Source organism: Erythrolamprus reginae, chromosome 1 (assembly GCF_031021105.1).
Source record: "Erythrolamprus reginae isolate rEryReg1 chromosome 1, rEryReg1.hap1, whole genome shotgun sequence".
Taxonomy (NCBI): Eukaryota; Metazoa; Chordata; class Lepidosauria; order Squamata; family Dipsadidae; genus Erythrolamprus; species Erythrolamprus reginae.
In genome coordinates this window covers 425,612,024-425,628,298 of record NC_091950.1, presented here as the reverse complement: position 1 = coordinate 425,628,298, position 16,275 = coordinate 425,612,024, and the positions used below count along the sequence as shown (strand labels likewise).

Below are 16,275 nucleotides of genomic sequence, written 5' to 3'. Positions count from 1 at the left end.
CAACAGGCTGACTCTGTAAACCGCTTAGAGAGGGCTGGAAAAATCAGTAGGAAGTGGTATCTAAGTCTAAATGCGATTGCTATTCTGCTGGGGAGATGACTCTTGAGGATGAAGCCAGCTTAATGTGATGGTGGGTAGAGATCTTCTTGAGAAGGTGGTGATTCTTGAGGTAGCTGTGGTTCCGTTGTGGGCACGGCTCTTGAGGAGGATGGGGCCAGCTTCATCCAGTTGTGGGCCTTCTTGAGAAGATGGTGGTTCTGCTTCCTCCAACAGAGCTTTGCAAGAAGCTCAAGAGATCTTCGGTGTGGACTTTGACTATGATGAGTTCGAGAAGTACAACGAATACGATGAGGAGATGGAGGACGAGTACGACTACGAGCCCGAGGAGACGGAAGGGGAGATCCGGGTGCGGCCCAAGAAGACGGCCAAGAAGCGGGTCAGCCGACGCAGCATTTTCGAGATCTATGAACCCAGCGAGCTGGAGAGCAGCCACCTGACGGACCAGGACAACGAGATCCGTGTGACCGACATGCCGGAGAGGTTCCAGGTGAGGGCTGCTCGGTGGTCCTTCCACCGGCCTCTTCGCCCCCTTCCTCGCGTCCCAACTCTTAAACTCCTTGCAGAGCCAGTTCAAAGGCTTCTTGGGGACCTGCGGCCAATCTTTCTCTACGCTGGCCACTTGGAGATGGGTGGACTTCAACTCCCAGAAACCCCGGCTAACTGGCCGCAAGATTCTGGGAGTTGGAGTCCACCCATATGGCCAAAATTAAGAAATCCTGACTTCAGGGTTGACTTCAGGCTGGTCAGCAATAGGTATGACCAGGGCTCAAGAATGTGGATTCACATAGCCCTTGACCTATAACTCTTCACTTAATGACCATTCAAAATTACGATAGCCCTGAAAATACAACAGTGGCAAGGGACTGGGCAGCACAGGAGTCAAATTAACTAAATCAAAGGTTGTAAAATGGGCCCCACAGATGTTTCACTAAGCAGACGAAATTTCCAACTGAGTTGTAAGTCGGGGACTCCCTGTAGAGTAAGCTGCTCCTTCCGCCACCTCCCTGGGCCCTGCGATGACCCTCTCACTGTTCATGAATATTCTTTGGCACAGGAGTCCCCAAACCTTCGGACCGGGCTCCCTGTAATTCCCAGCAGAGTCCATGCGTTTAGGGGAGGGGGTGTCTTTTGTCCTTCCCTTCATTCCTGCACCCCTCAGGGTGGGACCAGGCGTGGGGTCTCCAGGGAACTCCCTCCTCCCCTTGCCTCCCCCCAGCTGCGCTCCATTCCCGTGAAGAGTGCGGAAGACGAGGAGCTGGAAGAAGAAGCCGACTGGATCTACCGGAATGCCTTTGCCATGCCCACCATCTCCCTGCAGGTAGGACCCCCGAGCCGCGCCCCCTCTCTGGGTATCATGCCAGTGGGCCTGGCTGGGAGATTCTCCTGCCCTGAGGAGCTCTGAGGTGGGGAGGGGGCTGCTGTCCCTTCCCTCCCTCCACCCCAGGTCTCTCCGGCTGAGGCGTCCTGCTGACTGACCCAAAGGCAACTGGGCTTTCTTGCATTCCATCCCCTCCCACCTGAAAAGGTTTCACTTATCACCCAAGAAGCTTTTTCAGTTCCTGGAGGGAGGGAGGGAGGGAGGAAAGAGAGAAAGGGAAGGCAGGGAAGAGGGGGAAGGAAGGGAGGAAAGAAGGAAGCTGTGGGGGCACAGTGGTTAGAGTGCCGTATTGCAGACTAACTGCCCACTGTCAGCTCCAGGTGGACTCGGCCTTCCTTCCCTACAAGAGCCAGGGGGACACAGGGGTTCAGAGCGCAGCACTGCAGGCTCCTTTAGCTGACTGCTAGCTGTAGTACAGCAGTTCAAATCTCACCACTGGCTCAAGGTTGGCTGAGCCTTCCATCCTTCCGAGGGGGGGGGGGGGGTCAAAGGAGGACCCAGATGGTTGGGGGCAAGAGAGGCGGATTCTGTAAACCACTTAGAGGGGGCTGGGAAAGCACTAGGAAGCGGTAGATGAAGTCTAACTGCTATTGCTGTCCTCCATCCTTCTGAGGTCAGTCAAATGAGGCCAAAATTGTTGGGGGGATTATACTGATTCTGTAAGGCCCATAGGCAGAGATGTCTAATCGAAGGGTATAAAATCCTGCATGGGCTAGAGGGGGCCACTCCCTAAAGCTAATAGATAAGAAAGTGAGGACAAATAAAGGGAAATGTTTCTTCATAAGAACCTAAGAAGAGCCATGCTGAATCAGGCCAAAGCCCATGGAGTCCAGCATTCTGGAAGTGAGTTCCATAAATCAGCGTTTCCCAACCGGTGTGCCGCGGCACACCGGTGTGCCGCGAGACATGGCCAGGTGTGCCGCTAAGCTCCAGCTGGGCGGGGCGCTGCCGGTACTTCCGTCCTGGGGCTCCCGCTCGCAGCTGTCCCCCGCCTCCTGCTCGATGCCGCGGTTTTCGGCGCTCTCCTGCTGGGCGCCAAAGAAGGAAGGCAGGAAGAAGGAGAGCTTTATTCTTCGCGCCTTTTCCCCGCCTTCCTTCTTTGGGACCCAGCAGGAGAGCGCCGAAAACCGCGGCATCGAGCAGGAGCCCCAAGACGGAAGTACCGGCAGCGCCCCGCCCAGCTGGAGCTTCTCCTGCGTCGACGGCAAGTTTCCTTTGTGGCCCGGCGGGAGGGCACTGGCGATGGGAGCGGGGGGCGGGGGTGGCCGCAGTGGCCGCAGGCAGTCGTGGGGAGATGGCGGCGGCGAGAGGGAGCGCTCTCTCTCTCTCTCTCTCAGCTGACTGCAAGCGGGAGCCCTGACGGTGGCGGTTGGACGTGCTGCTAGACGTCGTACATGCTGGCGCTGCGGGCCTGGCATATACGGTGTCCAGCAGCACGTCCAGCTGCCGCCGTCAGGGCTCCCGCTTGCAGTCAGCTGAGAGAGAGAGAGAGAAAGAAAGAGAGACATATAAGAGAGGCAGAGAGAGAGAGAAAGAGAGACATAGCAAGAGAGGCAGAGAAAGAGACAGAGCAAGAAAGAGAGGCAGAGAAAGAGAGAGAGAAAGAGAGACATAGCAAGAGAGGCAGAGAGAGAGAGACAGAGCAAGAAAGAGAGGCAGAGAAAGAGAGACATAGCAAGAGAGGCAGAGAGAGAGAAAAAGAAAGAGAGACATAGCAAGAGAAAAAGAGAGACTTAGCAAGAGAGGCACAGAGAGAGAGAGAAAGAGAAAGAAAGAGAGACATAGCAAGAGAGACAGAGAGAGAGAAAGAAAGAGAGAAAGAGAAAGAAAGAGAGATAGCAAGAGAGGCAAAGAGAAAGAAAGAGACATATAGCAAGACAGTGAAAGAGAGAGAGAGAGCAAGAGAGAGAGAAAAGCAAGAAAGAGATAGCAAGAGAGACAGAGAGAGAGAGAGAGCAAAGGAGAGAGAAAGACATAGAGGAAGGGAAGGAGGGAGAGAGAAAGAGAGCAAAAAAGAGAGAAAGAAAGAGGGATGGAGAGAGAGAGAGAAGGGAAGGAAGGAAAAGAGAAAGAGGGAGAAATAGAGCGAAAGGGAGGAAGAGAGAGTTTTTTGGTCCAAACTTTTCTTTAGCCCTCCCCCCCGCCCCCCCCCCCCCTTTCAGTGTTCCCCGGGATTTTGAAAATATGAATAATGTGCCGCGGCTGAAAAAAGGTTGGGAAACACTGCCATAAATCAACAACCCTCTGGGGGAAGAAATATCCCCCTTGATTTGTCCTCCCTTTCCTACCTGTGAGCTTTAGGGAGGGGCCCCTCATCCTAGGATTGTGGGATAGAGAAAAGGATTTTTCCCTATCCACCTTTTCCATCCCATGCAGGATTTTATTCCCTTCAATCAAGTCCCCCCTTCAACACCGTCTTTCAAGGTGGTGATTGAAACAGATGTCCATGTGCCTGTGCCTCTATGTAGGTTGAGGCAGGCAGGATTTCCTTGGGTCCCATTTGTTGGGGGTCCAGGGAAAAGGAGGGCTCTGCCTTCTCCTATTGCTCAAGATCCCCATGGACAATTGGTGGGCCACTGTTGGACACAGAATGCTGGACTCCATGGGCTTTGGCCCCATTCAGCAGGGCTCTTCTTAGGTTCTTATGTCAAGCTCTGTGAAGCCATATGTGAGTCTCTATTGCTATTGCTAGGGGAAGCTCTTGGGTACAAACCAGTTTTTTCTTCCCCCACCCCCCAAGGAGAGTTCCGATTACCTGGATCGCGGCCAGAGCAGCAGCAGCTTCAGCCGGAAGGGCCCCAGCACCATCCAGAAGATCAAGGAAGCCCTCAACTTCATGAGGAACCAACACTTTGAGGCAGGTTTGCTCAAAGGAGCTCAGAGCAAAGAGGGTTCCCGGGCACAGCTGCCCCTGCCCCAAAAGACTCCCCCGGCTGCCCCCACCCACCGCCCTCCCCTCCCACTCCCCACCCCCAGCGGCCCCCAGCCTTCCTTAATCAGCCTGTCTTACCTGGGAGCAGGTGCCCTTCATCGCCTTCTACCGGAAGGAATACGTGGAGCCCGAGCTACACATCAATGACCTCTGGAGGGTCTGGCAGTGGGACGAGAAGGTGAGGACCCGTTTGGGGAGGGGGTGAGTGGAGGGAGGGGCTCTCTCTTGCCAAGAGTTAAGCTACATCTACCAGGTTGATTGCTCTTCTGGTTGGAGAAGCAGAACTCGGCCCAGCCGGACAGAGAAGAATGGACTAGGTCTCTCTCTCTGCTTCTAATGGAAAGTACACAGGTAGCCCCTGACTGATGGCCCAGATGAAACCCAACATTTCTGGCTGCTAAGCAAGACAGTTGTTAAGTGAGCTTTGACCCACTTTATGACCTTTCTTGCCACAGTTGTTAAGCAAATCACTGCAGCCTGTTAAGTGTAAGAGAGTCATTGGGTGGATTTGGCTTCCACTTTCACTTTGTGGGTTGGAAAGTTTCAAAAAGGTTTTTCTCCTGTTTCTACGATCTTTCTAAACAGAACAGGATCACAGAGTCGGAAGGGATTTAATTTAATTTAATTTAATTAATGTATAGGCCGCCCCATTCCTTCTGGATTCTGAGCAGCATACGACGTATTAAAACAATATAAAAACACTTAGAAAACCCTATAGAAAGAAAATTAAAATCATTCATATCTTGGCCGGATCTAGACGGTGTTATACTCAAGAGCCCCAAGCCTGCTGGAAGAGCCAGGTTTTAACAGAGACTCAAGAGGTCTTCTAGTCCAGCCCCTGCTCAGGCAAGAGACCCTAGACCAGTGATGGCCAACCTATGACAGGTGCCACGCGGAGCCATATCTGCTGGCACGCAAGCCTTTGTCCTAGCTCAGCTCCAACGTGCATGTGTGTGCTGGCCAGCTGGTTTTTGGCTTGCACAGAGGCTGTAGTAAGGGTGTATGAAGCTTCCAGAGAGCCTCCAGGGAAATGGGGAAAGCTGTTTTCGCCCTCCCCAGGCATTGAATTATGGGTGTGGGCACTCGGGTATGCACGATAGCATGTGCGCGCACACTTTTGGCATCCGAGGAAAAAAAGGTTTGCCATCACTGCTATAAGCCTTACTTACACAACACATTAAACCATCATTAAGACACACAGTTCTACAGCATGGTCACGGTGAGAGCTTGTAGCCCTTATCTGCCGTCTTAAGCTGTATTGTTTGTTGAATTGTCATTGATAGAATGGAGTGGGATTCTTTGGCTTCCCCGTTAACACTACGGGGACTCCAGGCCGAATGGAGCAGAAAAGAGGCCCACAGAGGCTCATCCTCTGGACCATGGCAGGGTTTCTCTAATCTTGGCAACTTGGGGGTGTGGACCTCAATTCCCAGAACTTCCTAGCCATTCATTTTTTCCTCCACCTTCACATACAAATTTAACAAACTTAACAATATTAGATGCATATAATTCCAAATTTTTATCCATTGTTTCATAAACTAATATCTTATTTATTTAATTCCACCTCTTAACCAGCACCAGTCTGCCCCTTTAACTGTTCTCTGAGTCTTTGGAGAGGGGCAGCATACAAGTCTAATAAATTATTATTATTATTATTATTATTATTATTATTATTATTATTATTATTCCTGTCACTCCCCCTCCTTCTTCTAACACTTTATCCCTCCTACCTACTTTCCCTTCGCTCCTCCTTAACCCTCTCTCCTCCTCCTTCTCCTCGCTTTCTACTTCCTCTTCCGCCTTCTATACCTTTCCTAGAGGGTCTTCCAACCCAGAAAGTTCTAATAATAAGCGTGCACCTGAGACGGATGCTGCACATTCAACTGTCAAATCACCACTAATTTTTACCCTTTACTCATGATTCCAAAGAAATATAAATTCTGATTACTTACGCATCTTCTAATTGCCAAGGTTGAGAAACTGATCTAACCTACATGTGCCATAAGTGCCGTGTAGTTATTCCCTCTTATTCTAATCTTGAGATGTCTGGATTTGGCTACTTCAAGACCTGGCTGTGGAATTCTGGGAGTGGACGTCCACAGGTCTTAAAGTGGTCAAGGTTGGCCACCCCTCCTCTACTCAAGGAAATGTGGGCACATCTCAAGGGAGCCCGGTTCAGTGGCAAGAGCCCCAGGATCTGGACGGCTGGGCCGATGATGCTCTCGGTGCTGGCGCCTTCCTTCCACAGTGGGGAAGGAAGAGGGAGGGTCGCATGAAGAGGGCGCCAAGGAAACAGGGTCCCTCCGCTCTCGTCCCCCAGTGGACCCAGCTGAAGACCCGTAAGCAGAACCTGACCCGTCTCTTTGAGAAGATGCAGGCCTACCAGTACGAGCAGATCTCCGCTGACCCAGACAAGCCCCTGGCTGACGGCATCCGGGCCCTGGACACCACGGATATGGAGAGGTAGGCGTGGATGCGTGGATGTGTGTGGGTGTTTGTTTGGGTTTGTATGCCCCCCCTCTCCGAGGACTCACAACATATACAGAGACACAACAGCATAGTAATCCAATTAATATCCATAAAAATAATGTTAAAAATAATCTTTAAAAATGGAAGAGAAGGAGGAGAACTGTAGGTCTTTGGCGCTCTCTGAGCTTCACGGGCTCCTTGTAGACATCGGGGTGTCCAGCAACCCTGGAAAACAGGAAAATCAGAAGTCGGCAATTTGGGAAATATCAGAGAATTATCGTGGAATTTGTGAGAAAAAACAATAAATCAGGGAGGGAAACTATTAAAATGTTGAAATTTCAGGGAAAAATCATGTAAAAAAATCGCGCTGCCTGGCAGAGTCAAGGAAAAATGAGCATAAATGTGGCCACAACTTGCTTCCTCAGCTGCCGCTATTTCTCCACGGCTGAGCCGTTTGGTAGGACGTCCTCTACGACCGCATCTCAACTAGATCGCACGTGACAGGGAGACGTCAGGGGAACATCAGGGACTTTCCAAATGCTTTTCCCCCTGGACCCCCTGAGGCCTTTCATGACCCAACTAGGGAACCTCCTCAGTGCTGGAAGAGAGAGGGGTGTGTAGAGAGGAGGAGGAGTGTGGGTCTTGCAGACGCTTCATGACCCCAGCTAGAGAACATCAATGTTTGGGGGGGGGGGAGGTTTGGGGAGGAAGAGGAGGAAGAAGAAAAGAATGGTGGGGCCCTTGTTGCTCTCTGAGCCTGATGGTCTTCTTGCAAACGTTTCGTGACCCAACTAGGAAGTGTCATCAGTGCTAAAACCCCCAAAGGTCAGAGAGCACCCGGGACCCCTCCCTTCTCCACCGCCTGGGCACAAGCTCCCCCCCCCCGTTCCCCCTCCCTGGAAGATGCTCTCGTTGCAGGCTGAAGGACGTGCAGTCGATGGACGAGCTGAAGGACGTCTACAACCACTTCCTGCTCTACTACGGCCGAGACATCCCCAAAATGCAGAACGCCACCAAAGCCAGCCGCAAGAAACACAAGCGGGTCCGAGAGGATGGCGAGGAGGAGGAGGAAGGTGGGCCGCAGCTGCACGGGGTTCTTGCGCATGAGGGCGCCTGCTCCATCCTCCTGCACTAAAGGCCCCAGGGGTCAGGCGGATGGCATCAGGCAGAGGTGGGCTGCCCCCGTGGCTCTGAGTGCTAGCAGAGTCCAGCGCAATTACGCTACTGCACCTGTGTGTCTGTGCATGATTTTGCTACCTGCCCAGGTGCGGTAGTGTAATTCTGCTGGACTCTGCTAGCACTCGGAGCCAGCGGGGCGAGCACACGTCACCATTCCCCCTTAGCAGCCAGCCCACCTCTGGAATCAGGGATGGTGGACGGAACTGTCTTTGTCCCGTCACATCAACTGCCCTGCCCGTCAAGCAGGGGAGGTATGCTGTGGGCCCTGTCCGTCAAAGAATTCTGACTGGCAGGGCCTGGGGAGGCTGCCTTCTCTGCCCTTGTGGGGCAGTCTCTTCCTGGAAGACCAGAAGGCTCCTGGCCTCACTAAATTTTAGCCCTTTTTAATTATTCTTGCCTCTTTTTTTGAAATTTAGTTTTGATAGTTTTATTGTCCATTGCCCTGAGTCCCTCTGTGAGGGAGAAGATTAGTGCCAAAATTAGATAGAAAGACAGGATGGACGGACGGACGGACGGATACATGAGAGAGAAAGTGAGGGAGAGGTGGATGATGAATGAATAATAGATGGGTAATAGACATACACACAATGGATGGAGAGACAAAGGATGGATGGGTGGATGGATACACGAGAGAGAAAGAGGTGAATGATGAATGAATCATAGATTGATAGATGGATAACAGAGAGACCGATATAGTGCATGGAGAAATAAAGGATGGATGGATGGATGCACGAGAGAGAAAGAGAGGTGTGGATGATGAATGAATGATAGATGGATAACAGAGAGACCGATATAGTGCATGGAGAAATAAAGGATGGATGGATGGATGGACGGATGAGAGAGAAAGCGAGCGGTCATCCCTTGGCCTGGGGTGCTCTATCCCTTTCCCTCCCCCAGAAAGGAAGTCTTACCATAGAGTGCTGATCTGTTCCATGCCGGAAGGGCCCTTCCTGGTTGCCCTGTGACCGTCTGGTTCTCTTTCTAGGCGAGGGAGAGGAGGGAGAGGAGGGGGAGCAGAAGGGGCCCGAGCTCAAGCAGGCCTCCCGCCGGGACATGTACACCATCTGCCAAACGGCAGGTCTAGGTAAGACCCCTCCCACCCCCTCCCCACCCCAGGAGCCCTGCAACGAACGGCGGGAGGTGGTTGGAAGAAGGGGGAGTTGCCAGGTATTTCCATTTGGGGCCACAGACAGTCCTCAACTTACAGCCGTTTGCTTAGTGACCATTCCAAGTGACTGACGGAAAAAAGTGACTTTTCTACACTAAAGACCGTTGCAGCCTCTCCGCGGTCCCATGATCAGAATTCAAATGTTTGGCAGCTCTCTCTGCAAACCGCTTAGAGGGGGCTGTGAGCACCGTGGAGTGGTATATAGGTCCAAAGGCCACCACACACACAGCAGCACCCTCTGCTAGAGAGGCCTTTCCTGGAGATGGAAGGAAGGAAACAACCCCTCTTATCCTAGTGGCAACACACACACCCCCCAGGCTGGATCCTGCATTGAGCTATTCAACCCGCTGAGTGTTGCCCCCGGGTGGGTCTCTTCTGCAGATGGCCTGGCCAAGAAGTTTGGGCTGACCCCCGAGCAGTTTGGGGAGAATCTCCGGGACAGCTACCAGCGCCACGAGACCGAACAGTTCCCGGCAGAACCCTTGGAGCTGGCGAAGGATTATGTCTGCAGGTGAGGGGAGGGGGCGTCCTCCTTCCGAGAGGGGGGGTGGGTGGGGTGGGCCGCCTGGAAGTCCCCCCTCCTCTCCCCCCAAGGCAGCATTTGTTTCTCTGCTCTGTTTTAGGGGGTGTCAGGGCCTCCTAGAGTTGGTTCTGACCCCTTGCATTTGAACTTGATGAGGGCATCTGGCTGGCCGCTGAGTCCTTTTGGCCACGTGCAGGGGGATCCTTTTCATCTGGGACTGGATCCCTCTCGGATCCCTTGTGCCTTGTTTCCCCCCTCCCCCAGTCTACACAAGCCCCTAAAGCAGTGGTTCTCAACCTTTCTAATGCTGCGACCCCTCATGTGGCGGTGACCCCCAACCATAAGTCTAGCACCAATTCTCCCAACAGAGCTTGAAGCTGATTGGCAGGAAGGTCAGAGGGACACCCCCACTGTCAACACCTGATTGGTCGGATTGTTAAAATACATTCCAATGCGCTAAAATAGAAGCTTTGGTTCCTAATATTGGGAAATTTGTCTATTCTCCCACCAGGTCTTCTTAGCCCCCCCCCCCCCCCCTGTGAAACAGCCCTCTTCTCCCCCAAAGGGTTCCTGACCCCCAGGTTGAGAACCACTGGTCTAAAGATTATTTTGAATTTGGTTTTCGCTTTGATCAAATTCTTTCTTCCTCAATCCCGGATCGAGAGTGGACTTCGACTTCCCAGAATCCCCGAGCCCTCAAATTCTGGGAGTGGAAGTCCCCACCCTTCTTAAAGTTGTCAGGATTAAGACACAGGGATCTGCCTTTTTATTTATTAATTTATTATTTATTAGTTAGATTTATAGACCACCTATAATTAGATTAATTAATTCATCTATTAATTAGATTTCTCCTTGCGACTTACAAGAATAAAATACAATATAACAATAAAGATAAGAGAATTATGAATAGTTAATTATGAACAGTAAATTTTAAACTGCCCGATCGCCCCCTTCCCCCTCTGGGCTAAGAGTTCCTTATCCTGGTACACCCCCCCCCCCCCCCAATGCGGCCGTGAAGCTCTTTGCGGTGGTCTGGGAGCAGAAGAGGGGATTGTCAATAAAAGCAAGGGAGGGGTTTCAGCATGGAGGGTCCTGTGGCATGCACTCACCTCACACCCCCCCCTTTTGCCACTGATGTTTGTAGCCAGTTCCCCACGCCTGAAGCGGTGCTGGAAGGGGCCTGCTACATGGTGGCCCTGCAGATCGCCCGGGAGCCCCTGGTCCGGCAGGTGCTGCGACAGACCTTCCAGGAACGGGCCAAGATCAATGTGGCCCCCCACCAAGAAGGGCAAGAAGGTACACCTGGGGAGGGGAGGGGGGCTGGGAGGCTGCTGGGGCCTCTGGTGGTCTTGCTTGTTTGATTCCTATGCCACCCTAGGCCGAAAGTTAGCTGGGCAGCGCACACATGTCCTTGGCTATTGCTCTGCATGCCACCTATGGCACCCACGCCACAGGGTGGACATCTCTGGCGTAGGGGCCGATAGAGCCCTCTCCCTCTGGCCAGTGCCGGTCACTTGAGAGAGAGCCACGAGACCCCTCCCCTCTTTCGCCCCAGGACATAGACGAGGCCCACTACGCCTACTCCTTCAAGTACCTGAAGAACAAGCCGGTCAAGGAGCTGCGGGACGAGCAGTTCCTGAAGGTCTCGCTGTCCAGAGAGGAGGGCCTGCTCACCATCGACATCTCCGTGGACATGAAGGGCGTGGATGGGTGAGTCTGCCGGCCATGTGGCCCTCCTGCTGCCCCTCCGCTGGGCCGCCCACCCTCGGAATGACCCCGGCCCTCCCTTGCAGCTACGGCAACGACCAGAGCTACTTCGAGGAGATCAAGGCCTTCTACTATCGCGACGAGTTCAGCCACCAGGTGCAGGAATGGAACCGGCAGCGCACCCTGGCCATCGAGCGGGCCCTGCGCCAGTTCCTCTACCCACAGATGGCCAAGGAGCTCATGAACAAGCTCCTGCTGGAAGCCAAGGAGTGCGTGGTGAAGGTAAGGGGGAGAGGGGGCAGGAAGCAGGGGGGGGGCTGGCCTTGAAAGCCCCCCTGAGTCGCTCGAGACATCGTTTAACACAAGTTGCCCTTGGCGATTGAGCCTGAAATCTCTACTGTTGAGTGATAATTCACTCGAGCTTTGCCTCCATGTTACGACCTGTGTTTGTTAAGTGAATCATTGCGGTCATTTAGTTAGAGACTCGGTGGTGCAGTGGTTAGAGTACAGAACTGGAATATGCTTCTCCTGCTCACCGGCTGCCAGCAGTTTGGAAGATCAGATCTCAGTAGGCTCAAGATTGACTCAGCCCTCCGTCCTTTCGGGGTGTGCAAAATGAGGACCCAGATTGTTGGGGGCAAGAGGCTGAGTGTATATCGCTTAGAGAGGGATGGAAAAGCACTGGGAAGCGGTATAAGTGCTATTGCTCTTTCTTTTTCTTCCTTCCTTCCTTCCTTCCTTCCTTCCTTCCTTCCTTCCTTCCTTCCTTCCTTTCCTGCCACAATGGCCCGGTGGTTAGAGTGCAGTACTGCAAGCTGCTTCTGCTGATCACCGGATGATCTCAGTAGGTTCCAGGTGGACTCAGCCCTCCCTCCTTCCTTGCTGGGTCAAATGAGGACCCAGATTGTTGGGGGCCAAAGAGCCTGACCCTCTGCAAACCACTCAGAGAGGGCTGGGAAGCACCGTGGAGCGGAATGTAAATGTAAATGCTGTTACTATTAAAGGAAACCGGCTCCCCCTTGGCTTCCTTTGCAACTGGTGTGTATTTCAGTGTTCTGGGCTCAAGGAACGAAACAAAACAAAATTGAGATTCGCTTAACGGCCACGTTACTAAGTTTAACAAAACTGCAGTGATGCACCTACCCAACATGACAAGAAATGCCCTAAATTGGAGCAGAATTCAACTGAAGGAATCTCTCATTTAGCAACAGAGGTTCTTGGCTCAGTTGTTGTCCTTAGGTAAGGACTACCTTTAATGGTCAGAGGGCAGCCCTGCAGGCTCCTTCAGCTGACTGCTAGCCCTAGTTCAGCAGTTCAAATCTCACCAGCGGCTCCTGGTTGACTCAGCCTTCCTTCCTTCCTTCCTTCCTTCCTTCCTTCCTTCCTTCCTTCCTTCCTTTCTCTCTTCCTTCCTTCCTTTGACTCAGCCTTCCTTCCTTCCTTCCTTTCTCTCTCCCTTCCTTCCTTTGACTCAGCCTTCCTTCCTGCCCAGGTGGGTGAAATGAGGACCCAGATTGTTGGGGGCAAAAGAGGCTGATTCTTTAAACTGCTTAGAGAGGGCTGGAAAAACACTAGGAAGTGGTATATAAGTCTAAAGGCTATTGCTATTAAATTAAATTATTAAATGAAATGAAATAAATTACTAAATTAAATTAATCTCTGGTCAACCGCCCCCCATTTCTCTGACCAGGCCTGCAGCCGGAAGTTGTACAACTGGCTGAAAGTGTCTCCTTATCGGCCCGACCAGCAAGTGGAGGATGACGATGACCTAATGGACGAGACCCAAGGGAAGGGCATCCGGGTGCTGGGCATCGCCTTCTCCACAGCCAGGTATGGAGGGTGGGCCTAGAGGGCCAGGGTCAGCGTGACCCCCGGTGGCTCTGCCCCAGACTCACCCAGCTGCCCCTTTCGCAGGAACCACCCGGTCTTTTGCGCCCTGCTGAACGGGGAAGGCGAAGTCACTGATTTCCTGCGACTGCCACATTTCACCAAGAGGAGGAACGCCTGGCGGGAGGAAGAGAGGGAGAAGAAGGTGAGACGGGAAGGGGGGGCTGCCTACGCCCAGGACCCTCGCTCTTTGCCCCACCAGGAAGGGAGCTACGGCACCCTCCGTGTCTTCAAACTGGGCCACTTGGAGAGGGGGGGACCTCCACTCCAGAATCCCCCGGCCATCAATGCTTTAAGAGGGGGGGGGGGTGGACCTCCACTCTTCAGGAAGCTGGCTGGGGAACCTCTGGGAGTGGGAGTCCACAAGCCTCCTCTCACTCTTTCCCTTCGCAACACACATTTTGGGCTCCATTGTCGTAAACCGAGGACTCCATTCAGCTAAACTTTGTGGGAGAATCACGGCTCTTTTTTTCTTTTCTGCCAAACCTCCTGCGTGGGGAGGGTAGCAAGTGGGGGGCCCCCTTTTGCCATAATCTGGGGGGGGGGGGGCTCCGTTGTTTCCCCCCTTCCAAATGCAACCCCTTTTCTCCCACGCAGGCTCAGGATATTGAGACTCTGAAGAAATTCCTGCTCAGCAAGAAACCTCACGTGGTGGCCATTGGGGGAGAAAACAGGTAAGCTTCGGACCGGCCTGCCTCTCGGGGGCCCTCCCAGCAAGGCCCCGAGTTCAAAGATAAGTCAAACAAATAAATTATGATAAAAATTCATCCGCTTGGCAACTGGTTCATACCTATGACGGTTGCAGTGTCATGTGACCCCCTTTTATGACCATCTGACTGGCGTGAGTCAGTGGGGAAGCCAGATTCACATGTAACTGACTTAACGGCTGCAGTGACCCATTTAACAGCTGTGGCTAGAAAGGTCGTAAAGTGGGGCAAACCCCACTCAACAAACGTGTCTCCCTTAGCCACATTAGGTCAAGGCAAGGACTGCCCCTATAAGCCTTCCATGGCCTAAGGCCGTGATGGCGAACCTTGGCACACCTGCCACAGCTGGTCCGTGGAGCCATAGCGGAGGGCACACACGATGTTGCCCTATTTGGGCTCCAGCGCCCATGCGCTCTCTGGCCAGCTGATGTTCAGCCCTGGGAAAGCCCCTTCTCCTTCCAGACGCTTCAGGGAAGCCCCCGAGTGCAGATACAAACAGCCCAGTGGGCAAATGAGACGTCCGGGAAAGCCCACTCCCCGTTTGCCCATTGGGCTGTGTTTTGTACTCCGGAGGGTCCAGGGCGGCTTTCGTGAACCCTCCAGAGTGCAAATACAAACAACACAATGGGCAAACGGGGGGTGCAGTTTTTTCGAATTCCCCGTTTGGTCTTTTTTTCGCGTCCGAGACTTCAGTGAGTTCTGTGCGCATGCGCAGGGACGGAGGAGAATTGTGTGCCTGGGCGGGGGCACCAAGGAGGTGCGCATTTGTGGGGGGAGGGAAGGGGTGGGTGCATGCACACATGCTAGCATGCCCACACCCTTTTAGCAGGCGAACAATAAAAGCTTCATCACTGGCCTAAGGGTTAGCGCAGCGATTCCAAGCCACCCCCTGAAAGGCAAAACCGGCAGGATTAAAGTAAGGGGGGGGGGGGTAGAGTCCTCCCTTCTTTCTTGGTCCACTTCTCCTTTCACCCCGCCCCCAAAGAGAGAGAGAGCTGCAACCCCTGCAAAGAGGGCCGGGCCCCCTAATGGCGCTTCTGCCTAGCGGGAGGGCTCAGCTCTTCCTCTCCCCTCCCTCATTTCCCCCAGGGACGCACAGATGCTGGTGGAAGATGTGAAGCGGATTGTCCACGAACTGGAACAGAGCCATCAGCTCTCCTCCATCGGTGTGGAGCTGGTGGACAACGAACTGGCCACTCTTTACATGAACAGCAAGAAGTCGGAGGTAAAGCTGTGGGTGGGTGGGTGGGGGTCTTCAGGGTGTGGAGGGGGCTTCAGACTCCTTTCTCTTTACCCATCTCAGAAGCACTGCTGTTAAAGCAAACTATACAGTTTTAAATTTTAAAATATAAAGAGTAAAATAGCTAAACAGAAATTGCCCAGAAATGAGACCCATTAATTGAGTTCTGGGGTCCTGAGGGTAGGTGGTACATTTGCGCTGTTGTCTGCACATCACCACAATCACAAAGGAAAGAAGCCACAGTTTATTTATTTATTTTATTTATTATTTGGATTTGTATGCCGCCCCTCTCCGAAGACTCACGCCCAGTTAGGACTCAATGTTTACTGAAATAATAACTACCAGCTGTGGTGGTGCGGTGGTTAGAGGCAGTAGGGCAGGCAAAGACCCTGCCCACAGCCAGGAAGTTCGATCTTGACCGCCTTGAGGTCGGCTCAGCCTCCCGTTCTTCCCAGATCGATAAAAGTGGGGACCCAGATGGTTGGGGGCAATTTGCTGACTGTGTCAACTGCTTAGAGGGGGCTGCAAAGTACTGTGAAGTGGTGTATCCTGGTGGACCACCATTGAAATAGGAGCCAGCCGTGTGCAGCAGCTGCCAAAAAAGCCCACACAGTTGCAGGCTGCATTAACAGAGGGAGAGAATCAAGATCACGTGATGCGTTAATACCACTTTATAAGGCCTTGGTAAGAAGGCCACACTTGGAATACAGCATCCAATTCCGGTGGCTGCAATATTAAAAAGGATGTTGAGACTCTAGAAAAAGTGCAGAGAAGAGCAACAAAGATGGTGATTAGGGGACTGGAGGCTAAAAAACAGGAAGGACAGTTGCTGGAACTGAGTTTATGGCTGGTTTAATGAAAAGAAGGACCAGGGGAGACAAGATAGCAGCCTTCCAGTATCTCAGGGATTGCCACAAAGAAGAGGGAGTCAAGCTCCAAAGAACAAAGAGGCAATGGGTGGAAACTAAACAAGGAGAGAAGCAACTCAGAACTAATGAGGAATTTCCTGAAAGTTAGAACTATTG

At 52.6% G+C, this 16,275-nt stretch overlaps 1 protein-coding gene across 1 annotated transcript in view; it reads left to right on the top strand.

Annotated features, from left to right (window-relative positions):
• Positions 1 to 16,275, top strand: part of SUPT6H (SPT6 homolog, histone chaperone and transcription elongation factor) — a 60,509-nt gene that overhangs the window by 20,587 nt on the left and 23,647 nt on the right. Inside the window, 16 exon segments of the mRNA XM_070735505.1 lie at positions 274 to 547; positions 1,277 to 1,378; positions 4,179 to 4,295; positions 4,459 to 4,548; positions 6,691 to 6,833; positions 7,758 to 7,912; positions 9,004 to 9,102; positions 9,568 to 9,697; positions 10,854 to 10,983; positions 10,985 to 11,005; positions 11,265 to 11,419; positions 11,503 to 11,698; positions 13,107 to 13,246; positions 13,331 to 13,448; positions 13,901 to 13,977; positions 15,100 to 15,235. Coding sequence (XP_070591606.1) covers positions 274 to 547; positions 1,277 to 1,378; positions 4,179 to 4,295; positions 4,459 to 4,548; positions 6,691 to 6,833; positions 7,758 to 7,912; positions 9,004 to 9,102; positions 9,568 to 9,697; positions 10,854 to 10,983; positions 10,985 to 11,005; positions 11,265 to 11,419; positions 11,503 to 11,698; positions 13,107 to 13,246; positions 13,331 to 13,448; positions 13,901 to 13,977; positions 15,100 to 15,235 — 2,083 coding nt within the window.